The sequence below is a fragment of the Poecilia reticulata genome, chromosome 7, assembly GCF_904066995.2.
Source record: "Poecilia reticulata chromosome 7, P_reticulata-male-v2, whole genome shotgun sequence".
In the NCBI taxonomy this organism is placed as follows: Eukaryota; Metazoa; Chordata; class Actinopteri; order Cyprinodontiformes; family Poeciliidae; genus Poecilia; species Poecilia reticulata.
In genome coordinates, this window is record NC_088836.1 from 10,931,260 (window position 1) to 10,953,873 (window position 22,614).

Consider the following 22,614-nt stretch of genomic DNA (forward strand, 5'->3'; position numbering starts at 1 on the left):
CATTTCTTGATTTTCTGTGTTGTTTGTTCTGCAATGTTCTCTATCAAACTGCTGAGGTCTTCACACATGCTGTGTAATTATGCTGTGATTAAATGACACACAGACAGACTCTTATTTACTTCAAATATTTTTTCTGAAGACAATTTCTGCTACTAGGTTGTATTTGGTTGAAAATAAATAACTTCTATTCCACAGTTATCCTCTGCTTTGCGTCGCTCTCTCAAATAAAATGCATTGAAGATGGTTGTTTGTTTGTCACTATTCCTGAAATTCTGCCTTTAATAGGCTAATAACAACCCGTTTGGATTCGTCTCTTTTCTCTGTCCCAGCTTACAGTCGTAGTGAAGTACTTTTTCCAGTTCGGTTTCTTCCCCTGGACCACTTCTGCTTACAGAGGAATCAACGCAGACCGGCCCTTTGCCCTGCCAAACATCATCGGGGTGGAAAAGAAAGATGGCTACGTCCTGTTTGACCTCATCCAGCTGCTCGCTCTGTTCTTCCACCGCTCTATTCTGAAGGTGAGTCCGTCTGTTTGCTTAAACAGCCTCGTCTGACAGCGCCGACGCCGGTTGAGCTGGGTAGTTCTCATGCCTCTCCTGCAGTGTCACGGGCTGTGGGACAACAAGGAGGTGGAGATGCCTGACTTCTTCAAGAAGCTGAAGAAGAAAGTGGACAAGAAGAAGATGACCGGAGTGGATAAGACGGGGTGCAAGGAGAAATCGTTGCGCCGGCTGAAGTTCCTCCCCATTCAGGCCTCCACCACCTCCATATTCTGCAGACACAAGCAAAATGATTCTGAAGAATCTGTTGGTGAGAAACGTACGTTTTGCCTGTGAGCTGCCTCTTACCACCAACACATTTACAGGTTTATTAATGTAAGTTTTCTTTGATTGTTTCTTTTTTTTTTTTTTTGCATTGGAGAGGAGAAACCAAAGAGGCAGCACAGCAAGAAGAAGCGGGCGCAGCGTCGCACTGCTCCTCTGTCCAGGAAGCAGAGGATCAGACAGCATATCAGAGAGACGATGCTGCAGGCCAAAACCACCTGCATAGAAGTGTGCGTTGTTTCTCTCTGGGGCTTTTCAAAAGATATTTTCACTTTGTTCGCTATTTATAGTCCGGAGGTTTAGTCGCATTGAATTACTGCTTTTATTTTATGACCTGCTCAGAATTTGGTGACGTTACAACAACATATCTTAATGCATGTTAGTAGAAGTTTATGTGATTGGAGGATTTCCCCCAGTGTATTATTAGCCTGGCGGGCCACCAGGCTTTACTTGTGCCCCCACCAGGCTAAGCATTGCTTATTTATTTAAGCCTTTTTAAAATGTTTGCCTTTTTTAAGACTTTACAGTTGGTGTTCAGGCGTTAATCTTCCAATCTTTCAATAGCACAGAATTATTGAGTGATATTTAAAATTTTCTGTCAACTTTAAACATTTTTTAACTCAAAAAACACAACAGGCTGCTGGATGAATGACTGCCCTAGTGCCCAACCACCAGGCTTAGCAGGTTTTCTGGGGGAAACCAAAGTAGCTCTTCATTATTCAGTTTATCAAAAATGATGCAATATCTTCACATTTATTTACTAATAAAAATCTGAAAGGTGTCGCAAGCATTTGCATTCATTTGATTTTAGTTTGATACCAGTACACAGAGTGTACCAGTTCCTTTAATTTCAACATGAATTTTTACATGTGGAATAGGGCGCCATGATTGGATTTGACCTTTGTTTTTGTTTTGTTTTTCAATGCATGGATGAAAACTAACATGGGACCTCAACATGAAGACACAATCCTCCTTACCAAACATGGTGATGGCAGCATCATGCTGTGGGTATTAAGATGGACAGGGAAGCTGAGATAGCAGGAAGATGAACAGGGACGGACCACACTTTTCAGATTTTTATTTTAAAAATATTTGAAAACTTTATTTCTACTTCCTACTCACAATCTAGGTCTGTTATTTGAAACCCACCAAAATATGTTTGAGGTACTTTGACTGAATTTTCCTAAATATGTACTTATTTTTGCGAGGCAGTGTTTGGAGCAGAGCAAAGTGTGACGTTCTCTCTTTCTCTCTCTGTCTCTCTCTCTATTTCAGAGCTCTTCACATCTATCTCCCCATCAGGCAGTTCTTCTACGACATCATCCACCCTGACTACAGCCCCGTGTGTGACGTCTACGCCCTGATGTTTCTTATTGATGTCGTCAATTTCATCGTGACCATATATGGATACGGGGCGTTTGGGGTACACACATAAGCACAACTTTCTACCGTATGCGGTTAGGATTACACAGAATTCTGTGTGGAACATCACCCAGTTTCTGTCTCCTCTTTAGAAATACTCTTCCTCTGTGGACATCTCAGAGACTCTGTCAGAAGACCAGGTTCCCGAGGCCTTTCTGGTCATGCTGCTCATCCAGTTTGGCACCATGATTGTCGACCGCGCCCTGTACCTGAAGAAGTCTCTGCTGGGGAAATGTGTTTTCCAGGTTGTGCTGGTGTTCGGCATACACTTCTGGATGTTCTTCATCCTCCCCGGAGTCACAGAGAGGTCAAAGCTTTTTTTTTCTCTCTTCAAACCGATTTACTGGGATGAAGCCAACTAACCTTCACCGTAAACTTAGCCTGGGCGTAAAGTTGTGGACTATGTTTAAAAGCTGAAAATCAACCAGTTTTAAGCCTAATATTTATTCAGTTATGAAAGAAACTTGACAAACGTTATGCTTCACTAAGGGACATTTCACCAAATATTAGAGGGTGTGTGTGTGTATATTAGAGATTTTATTTATAATGAGACAACGAGGAAATCCACAGTACATTCCAACTCATGCTTCCAACTTTTATTTTGTTGAAGATAAGGTGTTCAAATTCCACCATGTAGAAAAAAAGTATATATATATATATATATATATATATATATATATATATATATATATATATATATATATATATATATATATATATATATATATTCAATCATTTTAAGCATTATAGTTATCCCTGTAAGCTAATCACCTGAGAAGTACAGATTGGGTTTGTATCGCTTTAAGAATTTATAAACTCCTGAAGAAAGACACAACTTTAAAAGCAAAGAGAGGAAGGGGCTGGACTGACATAAATAACACTTTTTTTATGAAAGGGTTTTTATGACACCTGAGTCTGTTTATTTTCTGTCATAATAAACTCAGGCAGTGAATCTGTCGCTTGGCAATAAAAAGATGGCGTTCAGATGGTTGATGTCTCTGCTCATCTCTGTCTGCTCCAGGAGGTTCAACAGTAACCCGATTGCTCAGCTTTGGTATTTTGTGAAGTGCATCTACTTCGGACTGTCTGCCTATCAGATCAAATGCGGCTACCCAAACCGCATCCTGGGCAACTTCCTCACCAAGAACTACAACTACCTCAACCTCTTTCTCTTTCAGGGGTACGATTTCTTTCAGCAGTTACCTCAGGCATAAGTAGAAACACTGTAGCTTTTAAAATATATCTGCTTTTTGTTTGTTTGTTTGCTTTTTCAAATGACTGCCCGACTCTCTCCTTTCAGCTTTCGGATGGTTCCTTTCCTCACTGAGCTGAGGGCCGTGATGGATTGGGTTTGGACCGACACCACTCTGTCTCTCTCCAGCTGGATCTGTGTTGAAGATATCTACGCTAACATATTCATCCTCAAATGCTGGAGAGAGTCTGAAAAGGTAAGAGTGTGCCTTGCATCCATAACCACAAATGTACATTTATTTGGATTTTGTGTGATCGAACAACAAAAAATAACGCATAACTGTGCTAATTTTCCACAGAATAATGGATAAAACTTTCAGCCTCTAAATGTTCATTTTAGAGGCTGAAACGTGATGGACACACATTAAAAGATTTGCAGCCGCAGTGAAGGCATTTCTACAAAGCATTCACGTAGAGGTTGAACAAATATGGACTCCATATGGATCAGGTTTTTATTGTTAAAAATTAAAAATAACTTCCTCTTCACAATCACACTCTGCTTTTCGTTGCTCTGTCACCTGAATCCTAACAAAATTAATTGAAATTTGCCATTAAAATTCCAGAAAGTGAAAAAGCTCCTGTGGTACGAATACTTTTTCAGGCACTGCAGGTCACAGTTACTATGGTAGCACTGATTTAAACTTATATGAAGTTATTAGTAAAAGTGCATAAAGCAATTAGTTGGAGTGATTAGACATTATTTGTCTCTTTAAAGAAAGATCAAATGCATTCTAGTAGATTCATGTAGCGCGATGAATTTTTAAGTTTATGAGTCTGCAGGAGTTTTAATCTACATAAGGAGAAGCTAAACAGCTGTTTTCAATTTTCCAGAAATTTCCACACCCTCCAGGGCAGAAGAAGAAGAAAGTGGTCAAATATGGGATGGGTGGCTTCATAATCTTTGCCCTGATCAGCATCATGTGGTTCCCACTCCTCTTCATGTCTCTGGTCCAGTCAGCAGTCGGAGTGACCAATCAGCCGTTAGACGTCTCCATCCAGCTCAGCATCGCAGGATATGAGGTCAGCACCAGCTCCGTCTGCTAAGATTCTTCCTGTGGCACAGAAAGACTTAGAAGCTATCATTTTACTGCCTGATTTGAAGTGTGAATCGACTTTGACGTACTGTTGGTAGATAAATGTCTTTCTCTGTCTGGTGTGTCTTTTTACAGCCTCTGTTCTCCATGACCGCTCAGGAGCAGAACTTGGTCGCATACACCGAAGCCGGATTCAACCGACTCACAAAAGTTTATGCTACTCATCCAGTGAGACATGTTCACTTTACTGCAAAGTCAAACAAATCCCCTGCATGGGATGACGAGCAGAGGAAAACTCTACAAACCAGTAGAAAACGGACTATAACCAACACAACGTACCATTCGTTTTTACTTTTTTGTGATTAACATTGAAAAAAACATATTCTAAACAATTAAAAAAACAGATCTAATATTTATTTAGATATTCAGCACATTTGTCTAGACAATATTAATCCTGTTTGAGGTGAGAATCGATGCACAAATCAAACCATAAATGCATTTGAAGGACTTAGATGAGGATTTGATTGTCTACGTTGAAAATTAACAGTGACTGATTTATTTATTTTTTTTAAATAAAATTGAGACATTTCAAGTGTCAGACATTTATTTGAGACCCATTAGAAGGTGTAAGTCCGTTCGCTCTCGCTGTGCGTTCCAGGGTGCCATGCAGTTCCTGATGAACTATGAAGCCGAGGACATTGTCGCCGCTAAAATCAAGAGTGATGCCAGTCTGCTTTGGACCATCAGCCCCGCCAGTCGAGCAGCAATGATCGAGGAACTGAGCAACTCTTCTCACATATACATGAGTTTACGCTGGACACTGCTCAGGTTCGACCGCGCAAATACACTCGGTTGCTTTTTCCCGCTATGTGTATTTGTATTTCATTTGCAAATGCCTGGATTTACCGAACTAGAGCTTATGGTGGCAAAATAACCCTCCATATTAAACACATAGCATGGTTTTGTACCAGTTCTGTTTTGATGAGTGTTGCAGTTTTGACTCAATTTCCTCATTTTGTGTCATCATCTTTCTATTCCAGTTTTTCCACAAAAAAACTAAAACTGTTTAAAATTGGTAATGCCAGGAATAGTGTCCAGCAACTCTCTCTTACACAAATACTTTTCGGTCCAGATCAAACTATTTTTAACCCTTTAATGCCCAATACAACAACAAATGTCATATAACACTGATGTGTAAAAATGAAATTGTTTAGTGGATGCCTTAAACCCCCCATCATCATATCCAAAAAACATTTTTTCTGGCATAGATTTGCCATTTTTATACAGAACTTTAAACCTTTGCGGACGGCCGGATCGCATAATATTCAAGTAAATTTATTAACTACATGCAAAACTCATAATTTGCACTTAACCGTAATGATTAATGTTTGATTGTCTACGTCTATATTTTTGTTTCTTTGCTGTGTTTCTGTGCCTTTAATTACCACGGCAAAGCAAATGTTCCCTCTGAGTAAACTATTAGTTATAAAATCTAAATACGTCTTCTGTAGGCTGTGTCTGAGTAGGCACCGGTATGATTTAAAGGAGACAAGTGGGGCTGTGTGAATTAAAATCAACATCAATTGGTGTTGAAGGTGTTCATAAACGTGGCATCTTATGTTACCAAACTGCATAACCTCACAGATAATTATTGTTTGCTGCTTGTGTTGCTCTCCTCCTCAGGAATGCGTCCATATCAATGAATGTCGAGGCGGTGGGAGAACACACGGTGAAGTTTGAGGACATGGCGTTGAGGGACGGGATTGTCCAAATGCTCAAAGGCAACAGCAACAAACCTGTGTGAGTCCCTCTATAACGGCACAACCAGCTGGACTTCACGTGCTTTTTACCCTCTTCACTGCTGTTCTGAAGTGAAACTTTACAAGCCTGAGGTGCTTTTATATTATCCTGACACTCCATCCAGCTTTAATGTTGCTTCAATAGAGCAATGAAACCAGCAAAACTCCATTTCATTTCACTTCACTACTTTAGATGTTTTTCTTACTGTGGTTAGATTGCAAAACATGGACACAACCAGATTGGATCGGTTATGTACAGCCCAAAACTTCTTTACATTATGATGATTAATTATACCGACTTATCTGCAAAAAGCCAAATTCAACGCATCATAATAAGATATCTATAGATACAGGCAGACAAAGACAGTTCATGTGAATCAAAAAAAAAGGTAAAGGTAATTTTATTTGTATAGCACATTTTCAGCAACAAGGTGGTTTAGAGGAATCCAAAGGAAATACAAACAAAATAACAAACCAAAGGAAAGACCAAAAGAAGAAAAAGCTAATGATGTTGACCCAAAGTAAATAAGCTAAATACTTATTAATAAAGGTGTTTATTTGTGTCTTCTTTCCTGAAGGATAATTCATTCTCTTCTGCCAAAATACATACGAGGTCCCAAAGGACTAGAATCCAAAATGGCAACCAGGATGTCAGTAGGTAAGCAACCGTGCACTGAGAGGGGTTAGAGGTCATTTCTGAACGATAACTTGCCCCTGAGAATGTTGCTTAAGTTTACGATTTAGGCCAACACATGATTGGTGCAATACTTTATTTTGATAGTTATCTGGTATGAATCTAGAACTTGACTTTCTCCTCGGCACGTTTCCCTCAGACTCATCCGAGCGCTCGGACCTCCGTGGACTCGCCTTTTTCCGGCCCATGTCCATCAAGCTCCAGCAGGTCAAAGGCACGTCGGACAAGGAGGCGGGTCAGTGGTGGGTGGTAGAGGAGTGCTCCTCGGTTCTCACCTCCGGCGAACAGAAATGCCACAACATCGAGATTGTGGTGTTCAATGACAAGGTCAGCCCTTCAAGTCTGGGCTTTCTGGCCGGACATGGGTATGTAGCAAAAACAAAAAAAAAAGAAAAAAGATGTGGGACTCACCGAAAAATATACCGACATTCAGTAATATAATCTGGTCAATGTTTATTTGTATTATTAATCATGCAGCACATTAACAACTAACCAGATTCTTTATTTTGGCTGATTGAATAATTCAAACCGTTTTTGATAAATAATATTGCAGTTGTTTTGATTTAGAACAGACAAAGCACAATGACATGTGATTCTTAATTTGAAGTGTTTTCGTTTCTTTGTTGGCTGCAGAATTGTCGGCCTGTACATGTCGGTGGTTCTCGTCATCGGTAAGTTCGTCCGGGAGTTCTTCAACGGGATCTCTCGCTCCATCATGTTTGAGGAGCTGCCCTGCGTGGACAGAGTCCTGAAGCTGTGCACGGACATCTTCGTGGTGCGGGAGACCGGAGAGATGGAGCTGGAGGAGACGCTGTTCGAGAAACTCATCTTCCTCTACCGATCGCCAGAGACCATGATCAAGATGACCAGAGAGAAAGACAGCTAGGACTCAGAACGCCCACCCAGCCTCTGTTACTAGGGTTGAAAGTGCTCATTTTTAGGTAGTCTTAGGGTGGAGCAAAGACAGTAGTTTTAGTAGTAAGAACCACCAAGCACACTATGCAGCTAGACTTATCTTTTCTTCAGGTTTTCCAACTTGTACATGTAGAAAAGCAAAAATAGCTCTTAATACAGAAAAGATTGTTCTCAAAGTCCTGATAATTTTTTTCTATAAGGACTTCAATCCTTTCCCAACAAAAAGACTAACAATCAAAATTATTGTAGTCTTGTATTGTGGAATATTCTTTGCTCTAATATTTAGGTCTTTGTTAAATTTCAGCTGAACTGATGTAGAAGTTTTTGAAGTAGGCTAAAGCAAAACAAAAAAAAAAGACATGTTTTGTGTTTCAGTCTATAATTGGTGTAATGGACACATAGATGAATGTAGGCCATGATTGTTGCACTTATCTTCCTGGTTCACACAAAATAAAATGTACATTTGTTTTATTTTAGTAAGATTAAAAACACTGCTTCCATGCTAAAGTGTTATGTGGGGGAAATTATATAATTTAGATACATGAGCCATACCAGTTAAGGGCAGATGTTATAAGAATAAAGTATTCCTTATGTCCAGTTAACCTGAGTTGTACATTTACACCAATATAGCTTACATGGAATAAAATGATCTATGTTAATATTTAACTGACTTTACTGACAAAACTCAAACTAACAAAACTGATGCAAAGTGTGAACTAAGATTTTTAATTTTGACTTGAAACCTTCAATAGCTGGATTTTTCCCAACTCCTCAATTTTCTTCTCATTCATGCTTAATAAAACTCTGGAGAAAGTTAGACCTACTGGAACAGTAGGGGAAAATAGTCAGAGATGTTACAGAACAAGTCAGACTTTAACCAGGCATTCACAACAGAACCAAATTACACATTTAACAATTGTCTGTGCAACTTAATAATCGGTCAAGAGTTCCTGACATACAGTTTACTTTGCAGTGCATGTGTGTCTGATGGTTTTGGGTTCAGGATTTGATGGTATTTATTGCAGATCCTTCTCATGTTAAACACCAAACTTGGACAAGTGAATGTATTAAAGCACTCATGCCTCTGTAAATACATTTCTGTACATGTCCATATACACTCATTAAATATTAAATACCAAAACTTGTTACACAAAAATTTCTCAGCATCTCATTCTGCACCTCTTGACTTTAGGCACCAACTGAAAACCCGAGAGGCAAACAGGATTCGAGGTACTCATTTTTAATTACAAATGACAAAGAACAATTTCATTCAGGTCCCAGTCTTTAATGTGACATCTAGATGTTTTCGAACTCTTCTTCCTTTCTTCTCCATGTTTTGAAGGACAGGAGGGCAGCAGGGCTTCACAATCCAGGAACAAAAAAACTATTTACACCACAGTTTCACATCCTGAGAAGAAACAAAGAAAGACAGAAACATTAACACACATCCCTTTAAAAACCCACTTGGAAGTGATGACAGACGAGTCTATATTTCAAAGATGAGCAATGTATTGGTTGTATTGTTTTTGAACATCCACTCAAGTACACTAATTGAGTTTCCAATAATGACCTTTTTCACAGTATTCTAATCTTCTGAGACACTAAATTTGAGATTCTTTACTTGTGAGCCATAATCATCAAATGTGCAAAAAATGAAAGCTTAAAATATATTACTATGTGTGATTAATCAAACCACTGTTCTGAGAGACAACTGGGAGGAAATACTGCCCTTTTACACAATTTTTTTAATATGTACTAGAAGATATTTTACACCGTCTGTATAATGAGAAAAGATGATACCTTTTGCTTTATTTACAATTGCAAGCCAATTAACTGACTAAAATATTTATTAAAAAGTAGCTTGCTTGAGATTTTATAGTACAATATATATTTTTAAAAAATCTAATGAAGCATTTTTTTTTAGCAATTATGGGTCAAATTTTCTGATTAAATTTAAAGAGAAATTACAAGACAATTTCAAATCTTAAAACATACTTTTAACCTACACACAAGAATTTGGCATCATTTCAATGTTATATTTGATATTTGTTTTGTCAAACAAATCTGAAAAGTTTTGATCACTACCAACAGACAGCCCATGAATAATACTAATAATAGCTAATTGAAAGTCTTGGGTGGGTAGAATGCATCATTGAATGTTGTGAATTTCACAATGACTTCAAATTCTGCTGTTAGAACCTGAATAAAAGCTGCTCGTTGTCACCCTCGTGGACCTAATCCTAACATAAGGATGAAAAGAGCTACTCTCTAACCGGTTGTATTTTTTATGAACTTACATGCTGTTTTTGGCTTGATGACTTTGACGCTGGCTTCTGCGGCCTTCAGTGCCTCGCCTTTGAACTGCGGCTTCAGCGCAGCCCGCACAGCGTTGGCGCAGATAGCGGAGAAGCGGATGTAGCTGCATGAAGGACACACCGGTTAGCTTAATGCTAAACAACATATGCTATGTCTAATTATGACCGGAAAGGCAGTTCCATGTGTTTCAAGTTACAAATGCACCTAAAAGAGCCAGTCAACATTTTTTGTTGACAGTCTAACTCTAATTAGAACCCGTGCAAATCGGTAGGTTAAACATCAAAGCTAACTGAGGCTAATAGCATGGAGCAGAACTACACAAATCAAATAAAGACGAAACAACACTTGAAGATACTTTTACTTGTACGAACAAGTTATGGTACATATCACAGTTTCCAAAGAATCACCCACTAAATAAATTTTACATAATTTTGTTACCTCAGGCCTGCCTGTCTCCAGTATGCAACCATTTTGACTGCTCCGTGACTTCAAGGACAGGTCGGGAAAGTGCGTGATGACGTCATATCATACACGCCAGGTCTTCTTTGTCCAATCGGGAGCGAGTCTGGCAACGATTGACAGAGATGGCAGTCGCACATCCCTAAACAGAAGCTCCTTCAAACACTGACAAGACAAAGATCTCTTACATAATTGATTCCGCTTCATGCAGTCCACTGACTGTAAAATATTATCTTAGCACATTTATTCATGTGCAATGTTACGGGCCACCCCATACAGTGCTACTACTGTTTTTTCTTTTATGATGTGAACAAAGAGTTTGTAATTTAAATCGTCTATTCTATTCTATTCTCATGGTTCTTCATTTTATTTTTCAGTACTTGATTTTATTTTTAGTATTATTATTTATTTTAAAAATGCATAATTTGCTGAATTATGTATTATTTTAAATATAGCTTGTGTATATTTGTGTTTGTGTATATTACTGCTAGATGTAAAAAAAAAAAAAGTTTAATTCATTTTAAACTTGAACCCATTCTTTTTTATTTGCAAACCCTTTGCAATGTTGTATATATAAATTAGGTTTATTTTTGTTTTGACTGAGATTGTAAATTAAAAAAAATCCAAACTTAATTTTATTTTAGAATGCGTTTACATATAGAGTGTTTATAAACGCTCAGTTTTCATTTTAGAGATATTGAGATTGCTTTTTCACAATTTAGAGCAAAACTATTTAGCTATAATAACCCTTATATTGAATACACTTAAATATACCATTTATTTTTTGGCAGAAATCTTAAATTTAGACTGAATTTGTATAAAATCACGTAGTGAGTAACGGTAGCCTATTTATTTTTTATCTGTTGGAGAGGAAAAAAAAGGAAATTAATTAAATAAATTGTAGATTGTTCTGGATAACGCTGTGAAGTATGCAGTTCTACCACCAGGGGGCAGTATCGCTGTTCAGCTACAAACACCCAAAGCAGGACTTTAGTCGGTTGCGTCCTTCCCCCTCTCGGTCACGCTGTCTCTAGTCACCGGCTCCCGAGCTTCTGACGGAAAAGCCTGTAAAAATGAAGATCTGGGCGTCAGAGCACATTTTCAAGTAAGTACCTCTCCTCCTGCCAAGATATTTGACCAGCCCCGGTCCATGCGGAGCTATGGTTTTGTCTATTGTGTAACCAGTTTTAGTTGTTCCTTCTTTTTAACCGCTACCGTTGTTAGCTTCTTCAGCTAAGGTTGTGGAGAAGTTAGGTAACTGGAATTAAAGCGGTTTAAAGTGTCTTGCCAGTTGTTTATCAGTCATGTGTGTATTATAATGGCTAGCATGAGATACTTTAGGCTTTTTAGCTTATGAAGTCTTTCTTGAGTGGGAGTAAACCGATAGTTAGCCGAGTTAACACACCGACAGCTTCAGTTTTCTATTCTAAACTCTTTTTCCCCCCAGTTTTTGTTAAGTTTCGTCACATTGTTTAAAATTAACTGGTGTTTTCGTGTGTTTTGCTTGAATTCGGGTGGTTTTCGCATATCGTTTTTTTTTATTTTTATCGCGGGTTCAGATCTGCCTCCACGGCGGCCAGTTTAACATTATGTATAGCATTTATCACTGTTACATAACTGTCGGCGTGATGCAGTGTTGGAGCAGAGGCGCATCCATCAAATAAGCCAGGATTAAATTACACTCTGAACCTATCAGGAGGCTGACCTGAATTAGATGCAGAACAATAGTCTGGTTTGTGTTATTTTCCATTTCTAGAAGTTTCTGGGTGAGCTGCTACTTAGTGATGCTGTGAGTCTGCGCAGTGCGCAGGAGCGCCGCACTGCTGCCTGGAAACGGCCAGTCGGGCTGCGATTGATTCAGTTCTGTGTTCCTGTGACATAACAATCTTTTAGTAGACACCGGTTTTTTCTAAAGCAAAGCAAAAATACTATGAGTGAATATTGATAGTTTAAAATGTGTGCTGTTATGTTATCCAGTAAATATAATGTCAAACTGAATTATTATTTGACCGATAGAAAACATCCAGATCAGTTCAGAAAAATGTATATAAAAAGGAAAAACAGCAATGCAGAGAAGAAGAAAATAACATCTGGCAAGTTCTGAAGAAAACAGTGCAACATAAGCATGGCACAAACTACAATTATTGATATTTAGATAGATTGTTTACAATACATACGCTTTGGGTCAGTTTGTACCCACACATTGCACATGTTGTCCTTCCATTTTTCTTTTTACTCATGCACGATGCACAATTATCTTCCCCTCTGTAATTTAATTCTGATCTGAGATGGTCAAGCTAGACAGGGAGTCAGCTTCCGGCAGATTTTGTTTAACTGGACAAACACAACCACTTTTTCTGACATTAGGTTGTTGAAAATTAAAAATGATTGATTTTCAAAACAGTTTAAAAAATGACCCCTTGCTGGTGTGAATTAATGCATAAATGCTGTTAAGCAACCTCCCAGGCTCGACTCCATTTCGTACCCATTTGTTTAATCGTGGTGTAAATTCTTTGCTTATTTTAAAATAGTTCAGAAAACTGGATAGAAGACAACAACTCAAGTCTTTTTGTACACGTTAAGCTGTAATAAACATAATCTCTTTCTTTTCATATTACCAGTCACCCATGGGAGACGGTGACCAAGGCAGCGATGCAGAAGTACCCCAACCCGATGAACCCCAGTGTGTTTGGTGTTGACGTTCTGGACAGAAATGTTGACTCAGATGGACGGCTACACAGCACAAGACTCCTCAGCACAGAGTGGGGGCTTCCCGCCATAGCAAAATCTGTATGTCTATTCATCTATGAGACACTTTTGACTTTAATCACATTCCAAGTTCTTCCGTCTGCATCAGGCTTGACAGGTGGCTTTGCTTTCAGATCATTGGAGTAACGAGAACATGCACGTATGTTCAAGAGCATTCAGTCGTGGACCCCAAGCAGAAAACATTTGAGCTGCAGTCAACAAATGTAAGTAGAACTGATATGAATGTGTGGAGTTGCACATTCTGGATGGTCCAAGTTAGAGGAACAAATTAATGTATTCAAGCTTGAGTCCTAAGTAGATTTAGATCCCATTTTGGGGGTCAAAGGGCCTCAGTTTTTGTTGGCTGCTGGTCATTTAAACCCTTCACCAGTTTGCAGCCATGTTCCCTTTCTTAATATTTACAGTATTTTAGTAATTTGCGTGTACTTTTTCTCTGAGTTGAGCATTTTGGTGCGTTATGGAATTTTCTTTCTTTATTTATTTTTTTGAGAAAATTGGAAAATGGTAATAACGAAAAAATCCTAATTAATGCACTTGTTCTATTGGAAGATGCTTGACATGTTGTAAAAACATTTCTTAGTTTTAAATTATAACATAATATCTTTTTGTTGCAAATAGTTGGCTATTTGAGTAGATTTAGGCATTCAGACAATATTCATGTGATACAAAAAGTTTACTGCACAGGTCTGACATTTCTAATGTTGTTCTGAAGTGACACATATTGACACTCCCTAAAGAGTCGGGTGCAAAACTGCAAAGGTAAAAAAAAAATGATCAAGTGGAATAAAGACCAGCATCTGTTTTGTTTTTAAGATTTTTGGAGGTGGGAGCAAACCATGTTAGAAAATGACTCTTTCTAGGCTCTCTCGGATGGAAATTTAATTGAGATTTGTTTCAACATTTTGCTTTTTAAAACCATTAATTGTATCCGTTTCATCTGCCTAGATCTCCTTCACTAACCTCGTATCTGTCGATGAGAAGTTGACATACAAGCCGCATCCAGAAGACCCTGGAAAGTAAGTGACTTAGGTTTACTTGTGTACACCGTAGCCAGAAGCACTACATTTGCCCAAAATATGTTATTTCTCACATCTTTGTCCTAATGTATATGATCTCTATAACACGACAAGCAGTGATGGTTGTGCTTTTTATAACCTGCATTGGTTTGCTTTGTGCTTTCAGAACGGTGTTAACTCAGGAGGCGCTGATCAGTGTAAAAGGTGTCAGTCTGAGCAGCTATCTAGAGGGACTCATGGCTAACACTATATCTGTCAACGCCAATAAGGTGAGTCTGTTTTTTTTTTTAATCTTTTTAAACAAAACACCAAAACAAAGTTGTCTTGGTGTTTCTTTTACGTCAAGAGTCTGTGCTTCCTGTTGTTTGTGACTTGTGTGAACATTTGTTTCAGGGTCGGGAGGCGATGGAGTGGGTCATCAGACGGCTGAACACTGAGATCGAGGAGCTAGCAGCCACTGCTTGTGGCTCCATGCGCGTTCCCATGGCAGCTGCTGTCACCGAAAAATGACCCCTGCATTTCTTTTTAATGTATTTTCTGCTTACTCCAGCACCATTAACTGACAGACTGAAACATGTCCCACCTTCCCCTCCCTCTAATCTGCCAAAACAGCCTAAAACCGACCGTCCCGTCCTCTGGTCCCACACACGCTTGTCTGGATTTTCCACGAGAACTTGGTCTGGTTTTCTTCAGCAAATCTGCACCGACCGTCTCCACTCGTTTCTGAGGAGAATATCAGGGAACACTGAGGTGGTTTAGAAAAACAGGGTTGATTCAGACTGAACTTGAAGCTCACAGGACTGTCGTTTTGTGACGTGGAGGTGTTTTTAAAAATGATTCACACTGTGCCTACACATCCACCCAGCAACGCAAACTTTTCTGTCCCCCTCGTTTTTCTCCGGCTGCAACATTTCATTGTTATTTCAAAGCATTTTTAGACTGACTTCATCCAGTTCTAAAAGCTGTCAGAGCAGACAGGCTGTAGGAGCAACTGGAAGTAAAAAAATCTCAGCTGCTCATATTTTGAGGTTACGTTTCTCTGTTTCCTGTATTTTGTGCAACAGGGTGTGTTTAAATTGGATCTAGTCTTGTGGTACTAAAGAGGTCGAGTCGGTGATAGAAAAGGCAGGTTCTCTATGTACTTGTAGAAATCTGACACTGCAGATGTGCTCTGATTGCAGCGGTCCAAAGCCAACCATGAGCCAGAAGGTGGCGCTGTAGAGTATTGTTCCTTAAAGAGAGAGAATCAAAATGATTACAATGTGATGCAGGTGCTGGTTTATCAGCATAGTTGATTGGTCTCCTCTTTTTGCAGTCTGTCTGATCTATTAAAAAAAAAAAAGATTTCCTTCCATTCTACAGTGAGGATATGCTGTATGGTTTACATGTTACAATTTAAGAATGTTCATATTTGAATGTTTAACTTATTTTCAGTATGTAAACTTTATAAGTGGAAGAAGGTCCCAGAAGGGAACAAACGTAAAATGGAAGGAGTGGGTTCGGCGTTTTGCTGATTCTCCCTAATGTCAGCGGAGGATCTCTGCACTGACTGTGCCAACATCAGTTACAAAGAACTTTACTCATTTAATACCAGCTTACGCTTGAACTTTGTGACATTATCCTCTCTGTATGCTTTGACCACTTCATCTTCCTGTTTGTAAATGTCAGTATTGTTTTTGTTGCGTTGAATACTTGTTAAGACTGTTGAATTGCTCGTTGTGTATAATATGAAGCGGGTGTTTTATTCAGTTTTGGTTCTAGCTGAATGGAGGAGACCCGTATCAACTAGGTGGATGTTTGGTCCGTCTACTTTAGCACTCTTCATGGACTTCCTTCTTCTCACTGTAAAATTTTCATTTGTGCAAATGGAAGTTTGTTTAGACTAATGCTCTTACAGAATTCAGCTCTTCCCTTATGAGAGGTTAGTAACGTCACCAGTCTACAGTCGGTCCGATCTCATTATCAATTCTGGGCTTTTTCACTCCAGCTACCAATTCAAAACATCTTTTTTTTTTTTTGTAATATTTTACAAACTGTTTCCATCATGTTATCCTCCTCTGAATACGGTGTCTTGTTTCATAAAAGTAGTGCTTATTTTTTTTTTCTATGGGGAACGTTTTAACATCGGCTGTAAATACTCATAGACTCATATTTATATTTTCATGGTGCTACATTCCAAGAATGTAAACGTGTACCAGAAACAAGAGTGAGCACTGGATTGTTTCAAAAATAAAAGATGTCATTGTTTCGTCAGTGCTGTGGAATCTGCTTTTTGAATTGTCTCTACTATTTTAAATAGATGATTCATAATGGTTTCTTTTTTAGATTGCAAGATAAATTTTTTAATTAAATTTTAAATGGAGTTTTATAAGAACTGAAATAAATCCACTCAGTAATAAGTTTTTTTTTTCTTCATAAAAAAGTCCTAAAAAGTGAAAAACAATTTCATGAAGGAAATACAGAAAAAAGATGCAAGTAAAGCAGCGAGTAGGTTTCTAATAGTTGCTATGGAGACCTGTTGACCCAAATCCCACTTTTTGCAATGATTTTATAACAAGATTAATAAGATTTGGAGACTTTTTTTTCTATCTCATCATCCTGCTCAAAAGAAACTGATTCTTCCAGTCCAGCATATTGGTTAAAAGAATTGAGCTCTATGTCATATTTATACCCTGGGAAAATGGAACATAATATAACATTTTGAATTACAGTATTTCAGCATTTATGAATGAAAATGACTCGATGTAAATGGGTTTTTGATCAACTTAATCAATAATGTTAAGGTTGCAGTGTTCGGATAAAGACCATGACACAATGTAGGGAGCATATCAATATTTATTATGAAACGAATACAAACAGGATGCTTCCAGTTGTTGGTCAGTTGTCTTGCTCAGGACCAGACGAATGGTCATATTTTTTTTACATATGTTAATTTTCTGTTTATGTGTTAATATGCATTGTGTGGTAGATTCAGGTTTATATTCCAGTCAAAGATGCATTTCTCTCGTGGAGAGAGATTCAAACCAGATCAGTTAAAGCGGTTCAGATTTGGAGTGTGAGCCAAGAACAAAAAAAATGTTTCACAGGTATGATGTTGATAAGTAGGAGCTTCTGTCTGTCTGCAGAATCTGCACATCTGAATAAATGGCTACAAACCCCTGTTTGGAAGACAGACAATGATCCGTCAGGCAAAAAAACATTTGTGTTAATCAAAGAAGCATGAATGTAAGTCGCTTACCTTCTGCATTTTCAGGACCGTGTTGACCAGTTGTGCGTGTTTTATTCTTGGTAACATGATCCCTTCTCCCAGTTTTGCTGAAACAAAATGCATTTTATGACACAAATGCTTAACAGCATCTAATCTAAATATTTAAAATATATGTATTTGCTGCTATTACATGTAAGACTTAATGAAGTCAAAATCAGTCATGAGAACATGAGCAGTGAGCAAACTGATTTAACTAAAACTCACCGTTCAGTTTGCCCAAGACCACAACCATCCCACTCTTTATTCCATTTTCCAAAGCATCAGTCTGCAAACAGAAACATGGCATATTGCACCATAACCAAAATCAAATTACCTACTTTTACTTGCCACTTACCTTAAAGTCTCCAATTTCACTTGAGCCCAGCGTCAAGGTAACGCTAAAAGGGAGCAGTGTTGTTAACGTTGAGAGACGCTAAAACTTTGGGTGTCAAATATTTCATTCTGATACATATTTAAGGCGTACTTATTCAACATCATGGAGCCCTTCAGCTTTCCGTCGCCAATCATCATTTTACCGGTGAAACTTGAGTCCTTGAAGGAAAACAATATGGGATTATTAAATTATTTATTTCTTTTGAATTAGTCCAGCTGATTGGCATGCGAAATATCAGCAGACTGAAAGTAGAAATCAGTTCATATTTGGGTTACCAGCACTATAGTGTAAAATTAGAAGGCAAGGGTGCATAACATGATTCATTTGGTCATTCTCTCTGGTAAAACGGCACAGGCACTTACAATGTAGAGTGTGAACAGCGGGACCTGTGTACCATTGGATTCAGTGGCAGAGGCCTTCACACAAATGTGGACATCCAGGACACCAGAGCCGGGCTGGAAGGAAAACATTGGAGCATCTCTGGCATTCACCTGAAGATTCATCAGCAAACCCGGATACATCTTGGGAAGCTGGACAGAGAGAGAGAGAAAGAGAGAGAGAGAGAGAGAGAGAGAGAGAGAGAGAGAGAGAGAGAGAGAGAGAGAGAGAGAGGGAAACGTTTCAGAATACTTAGTTTAAAGGAAGAAAACTTAATTGATACTCCTATGTATCTAAGTTGGAACAGACAAGCCTACCTGAGGGATGAAACCTCCCATTGCTGAGGTATTCAGGCGGAAAGGAATATATGGCGGTATCTGAAACCGTAAACCATGAAGCATTGGCAAACCGAGAAATCCGCGAATACAAATTCACAATATTTTCTTCCTCTGCTCTCTCTCTCTCTCTTTGTGGCTGCACCTACCATGCTGTCATTGATGAAGGCTTGGAGCTGTCCTGCTGAGAAGTACCCAAATGAGGCAGAGTTCACCGTGAACTCTGATAAGCCCACTGACAGCATATAACCTGCCAGCTCAGGCAAGACAAACTCCTGGGCCACAAATGGAGGCTCTGTGTGAGTTTTGATGCTGTGGAACTCTCCCTTCAAATGAAAAGGTCACACAATGTGTCATAAAACATGAATACATGTTCATAATGCCACATAGAAACAGATCCTGTAGCTTGGGTCCTGGTTACCCTGGCTTACCTTAAACCCTAACTTCATATTCGAAGGTTCAATGTCAGGGTTGCCAGTGAGAGGGACGTCAAAGCTAAGAACTTCGTTTACGTCAAAGGAAACTGACACAATACATAAAAAGTATTGTTTTAATTCAATCAGTAATCTTGAGTCGTTCAATTAAATTTGAAGAGTCTATTTAAAGGATGTTGCAGTACCGTTCATGGCCTGTAGATGGTGGTCTAAGTTCACGATGGTGTCCTCCACTTCAGGACAGATCTGAGTACAAAACAAGCCACAGAACAAGCTAGTATTTAAAGTGTGGTCAGGTTAAGTAGTATAATATCAATAATATGTTTGAACGGCTTGCTGAAATACATACTTTACTTTGTATTATTCCAATAATATGTCCTTTGAAATACTTGACAAATGGCTGAAAAATCCAACTGTGGACGTGAAAGAAAACAGATTTGACAACCTGGCATCTCAGTAAGGTAGATAAATCCCTTTGTTTATTTTATTTATTTATTTTTCTCTGTACCTGGCTCCACCGTGGAACTGTACGGAAACATCTCCGACCGAAGCTTTACAGTTGACGCTGGTGACAGACAGACGCCCCCCAGCATCACTCCCAAGCTGCACGGCAGAGGTCACGTCGATGTTAAATATAGCCATGTCGAATGATCCGCTGTCATGTCTGGAGATTTAAAAGATGAAGATCAGTGGTGCTGCTCCATACCTCACCAAGCTTTAGTCAAATACTAATGCTGTTTAGCACGTTTTTATATAAAAATAATAATCAACATATATATGATTTTGAGCACGTGTATGTAAATAACTTATGTCTCTCCCCTGAGAAAAAGCATGATGCTTCAACATGTGGCTCAACATGTTCAGGGTAATGTGCAGTGTTGTTTTTTTTCACCAAGGTTTTACATGTGGGTCAAAAAAGTTGCATTCTGGTGTCATCTGAGCAGAGATCCTTCTTCCTCATTTGCTGTGTTCACTAGTTGGATTGCAGGAAACTGCAAACGGGGATTTTTTTTTATGACAGTCGTGTTTTTTTTGTTTTTGTTTTTTTTTTTTTTTTTGAATGAGGGAAGAGATCTGTGACCAGATAGATCCATTTCCTCCTCAGGAGTCTCATAAGATCATCAGATTTTAATAAGGTGTGCGACACACGTACACATGCAGGCCACACTTTTCAACTTTTGTTTTGTGAATTCGATAACTACTGTACGTATTTTTTTTCTTCCTTTCACTTCTGTGACTTTATGTTAGCCTCTGATATATAATTCTTATAAAATAAATAGAAATTTGAAGTCAATGGGACAAAATGGGAACAATTTTAAGGGATGTGGATATTCTGGAAAGGCACTGAAATAATGTTAGTAAAATGTAGCTTAGTTTTACTTTATGCTCACAATAATGCGCTTCATTTTCTCAGTGCTATCATTTTGCTACTTGAGGCTATTCAAAATCTAAATCTTACCAAAACTGTGTTAAATGTTATTTTCTGTTCTAAGTTTTTATGCTAAACTTGATATGAAAAACAGAGGTAGAAACAGGAAGTAAAATAAATCACAAACTTCCTCATTATAGCAAAAAGAAAACTTAAGAAAACATTTTCAAAATTGTTTTAAGATGCCACTGCGATAAAATAATTTCCTGGTAGAGTTGCAAAAGCAATGAAGACTGTCTTCCTCTTAACAACTGGCTAACTAACTGGAAAAAATGATTTATTTGGAAGGTCAGGATGTCTTGAAAACTGTATCCTATGGAAGCACCAATGTAACGAGTCTTAGGGAAAGATGGGGCCATTCATGTTCTAATCGAAGCGTTGAAGGTCAAAAAGGAATCAGAACTTACATAGAAGCAAACCGATTACTCCAGTCCCCAGCAACAGCAAAACTGAGACCTGCTATCGATGTCGTCAAGCCGCTCTGCTGGACAAACTCTACGCTAGGCTCTGGAAGGTCGCACTTTTTTATAGTCACACTAAAACACAAGAGAAAAAAAAAACATGGGTAGAAATGAACGTTGAAGTCAGGGATATCTGCCAGTTATATGAATAAAACATGGCAAACCAATAGACACACGAGCTGTTTCATGTTACTGTGAAAACACAATCCTACCCTGATAGTGTGTAGTAAATCTGTCCGATGTAGATGTCAACACTGCCACTGATGTCAGGAAAGGTTATTTGCTCCAGCTTCTCCTGAATCCATCCGGTGCTCTCATGTTTTCCTGCAACAACGGTGCATATATAGCAGAGCAGGACATATGCTGAACAAACTAAGCTGCTGAACAAACTAAGAAATATTTGAATAACTACAAAAACTTTAGGAGTTGGAGATGGGCACCAGCAACCCTCACAACCCCACTAAGGGACAAGGGTGCAAGAAAATGGATGGATGGATGAAAAACTTTAGGCCTTTCCCAGAAAAGCAGCACATATTTTGTTATAAAGTCTATGATTGTGATATAGTCAATGATTAACAGCAATTACAAACATTTGGGTGGTTTGAGAGCATCTCACATCCCCTTACCGTACTGAAGCCCTTTGTTTGTCAGGATGACTTGCACTGCAGGGTTCTCTCCACAGGCGCACGACAGGAGCACAAAAACTACTATCACACATGGAAGCATTTTCTTTTTTTCTCCTGTGCCTCCCTTACCTGTAAAACGACAAATGAAAATCAGTTTGAACAACAGCTCAGTCCTTTCCGGCATGTTTCGAAGCCTCTGAAAAGCAAAAGTGACATTGATAACATACCTGAAACGAGGCACAGATGGCGGATGAAGTTGGATAAAAAAGCTCTTGCAGAAGAATTTTGATCTGGATGAGAACTCAGCCTGTTCGTACTGTGGCTGCAGACAAGCGAAGACGTGCGACTTGTACTTCCTGCACTGCGTTGATGAGAAGTGAAACTGGCTGACACCTGACAATAGCAGGGGGATAGTTGTCTATGATGGTATGAGGAACTGAAAGTCACAAGTTTAATGTTCCTGTGTTGCTTCTAAGCTAGTGGGTGCAGGTAATCTTATCAAAAGTACACCAACTGTTTAAGACTTAAGCATTAACTAACAAACAGGAAATTATATTTTTTCCCATCGTTTGAACAATTGGTATGACCGGTAATTTGAAAGAGTTCTTTGTTATCTTTAAGATGAAAATAGTGGTTGTTGTTTGACTTTAAATGTCTGTGCTGTAAAGGGATGGGTGTGTGAATGTTTTGCTTAAATGCAGTAGATTAGACTATCAGGAATGTATTGAACTAGAACACACTAAACCTGTAGTCTTTGAGTGCTAACACTACAAAAAAAGAGGAAGCTTAATTAACCATTCAGAACGGAAGT

The 22,614-nt window shown here is 38.6% G+C and overlaps 4 protein-coding genes across 5 annotated transcripts in view; 2 read left to right on the forward strand and 2 right to left on the reverse strand.

The window, feature by feature from the left end:
- The window catches only part of LOC103468032 (piezo-type mechanosensitive ion channel component 2), a 42,050-nt gene extending 32,917 nt beyond the window's left edge, over positions 1–9,133 (forward strand). For both annotated transcript variants that reach the window (XM_081608834.1, XM_081608833.1), the window contains 14 exons: positions 330–518; positions 603–810; positions 922–1,054; positions 2,100–2,247; positions 2,339–2,553; positions 3,268–3,426; positions 3,547–3,694; positions 4,329–4,517; positions 4,667–4,759; positions 5,190–5,359; positions 6,215–6,331; positions 6,909–6,988; positions 7,164–7,389; positions 7,658–9,133. In XM_081608834.1, the coding sequence (XP_081464960.1) occupies positions 330–518; positions 603–810; positions 922–1,054; positions 2,100–2,247; positions 2,339–2,553; positions 3,268–3,426; positions 3,547–3,694; positions 4,329–4,517; positions 4,667–4,759; positions 5,190–5,359; positions 6,215–6,331; positions 6,909–6,988; positions 7,164–7,389; positions 7,658–7,910 (2,328 nt within the window). In that variant the 3' untranslated portion in view covers positions 7,911–9,133. The remainder of the gene's footprint in view (positions 1–329; positions 519–602; positions 811–921; positions 1,055–2,099; positions 2,248–2,338; positions 2,554–3,267; positions 3,427–3,546; positions 3,695–4,328; positions 4,518–4,666; positions 4,760–5,189; positions 5,360–6,214; positions 6,332–6,908; positions 6,989–7,163; positions 7,390–7,657) is intronic.
- A 30-nt stretch (positions 9,134–9,163) lies between these two features.
- Positions 9,164–10,848, reverse strand: atp5f1e (ATP synthase F1 subunit epsilon). Its single transcript, XM_008414866.3, has 3 exons — positions 10,694–10,848; positions 10,237–10,358; positions 9,164–9,347 (listed from the first exon to the last, which is right to left on the reverse strand). Coding segments are annotated over exons 1-3 (156 nt in total). The 5' UTR covers positions 10,726–10,848; the 3' UTR covers positions 9,164–9,345.
- An 826-nt stretch (positions 10,849–11,674) lies between these two features.
- On the forward strand, positions 11,675–16,752 carry LOC103468034 (PRELI domain containing protein 3B). The gene is made up of 6 exons (XM_008414869.3): positions 11,675–11,819; positions 13,336–13,504; positions 13,597–13,686; positions 14,429–14,499; positions 14,666–14,768; positions 14,893–16,752. Exons 1-6 carry the CDS (start codon positions 11,788–11,790, stop codon positions 15,007–15,009), a joined length of 582 nt encoding a protein of 193 aa, XP_008413091.1. The 5' UTR covers positions 11,675–11,787; the 3' UTR covers positions 15,010–16,752.
- Positions 16,753–17,316: 564 nt separating this feature from the next.
- On the reverse strand, positions 17,317–22,188 carry bpifcl (BPI fold containing family C, like). The gene is made up of 16 exons (XM_008414870.3): positions 22,031–22,188; positions 21,804–21,932; positions 21,390–21,501; positions 21,124–21,252; positions 19,796–19,951; positions 19,637–19,700; positions 19,473–19,533; positions 19,285–19,376; positions 19,003–19,179; positions 18,836–18,895; positions 18,503–18,670; positions 18,231–18,298; positions 18,102–18,144; positions 17,972–18,032; positions 17,738–17,814; positions 17,317–17,657 (listed from the first exon to the last, which is right to left on the reverse strand). The coding sequence occupies exons 2-16, from the start codon at positions 21,901–21,903 to the stop codon at positions 17,580–17,582; spliced, it is 1,446 nt and encodes a 481-aa protein (XP_008413092.2). The 5' UTR covers positions 21,904–21,932; positions 22,031–22,188; the 3' UTR covers positions 17,317–17,579.
- Positions 22,189–22,614: the final 426 nt, after the last annotated feature.

Bases quoted from the DNA above. Each gene is read 5' to 3' on its own strand.
- atp5f1e (XM_008414866.3), bottom strand. From the start codon at position 10,725: ATGGTTGCATACTGGAGACAGGCAGGCCTGAG. The intron at 10,359-10,693 runs GTAACAAAATTA...TCCTTCATGCAG, and splicing joins TGGAGACAGGCAGGCCTGAG to CTACATCCGCTTCTCCGCTA.
- LOC103468034 (XM_008414869.3), top strand. From the start codon at position 11,788: ATGAAGATCTGGGCGTCAGAGCACATTTTCAA. The intron at 13,687-14,428 runs GTAAGTAGAACT...TCATCTGCCTAG, and splicing joins TTGAGCTGCAGTCAACAAAT to ATCTCCTTCACTAACCTCGT. The intron at 14,500-14,665 runs GTAAGTGACTTA...TTGTGCTTTCAG, and splicing joins CATCCAGAAGACCCTGGAAA to AACGGTGTTAACTCAGGAGG.
- bpifcl (XM_008414870.3), bottom strand. From the start codon at position 21,903: ATGCTTCCATGTGTGATAGTAGTTTTTGTGCTCCTGTCGTGCGCCTGT. The intron at 21,502-21,803 runs GTAAGGGGATGT...CCGTTGTTGCAG, and splicing joins AAACAAAGGGCTTCAGTACG to GAAAACATGAGAGCACCGGA. The intron at 19,180-19,284 runs GTAAGCCAGGGT...TTTCATTTGAAG, and splicing joins ATATGAAGTTAGGGTTTAAG to GGAGAGTTCCACAGCATCAA.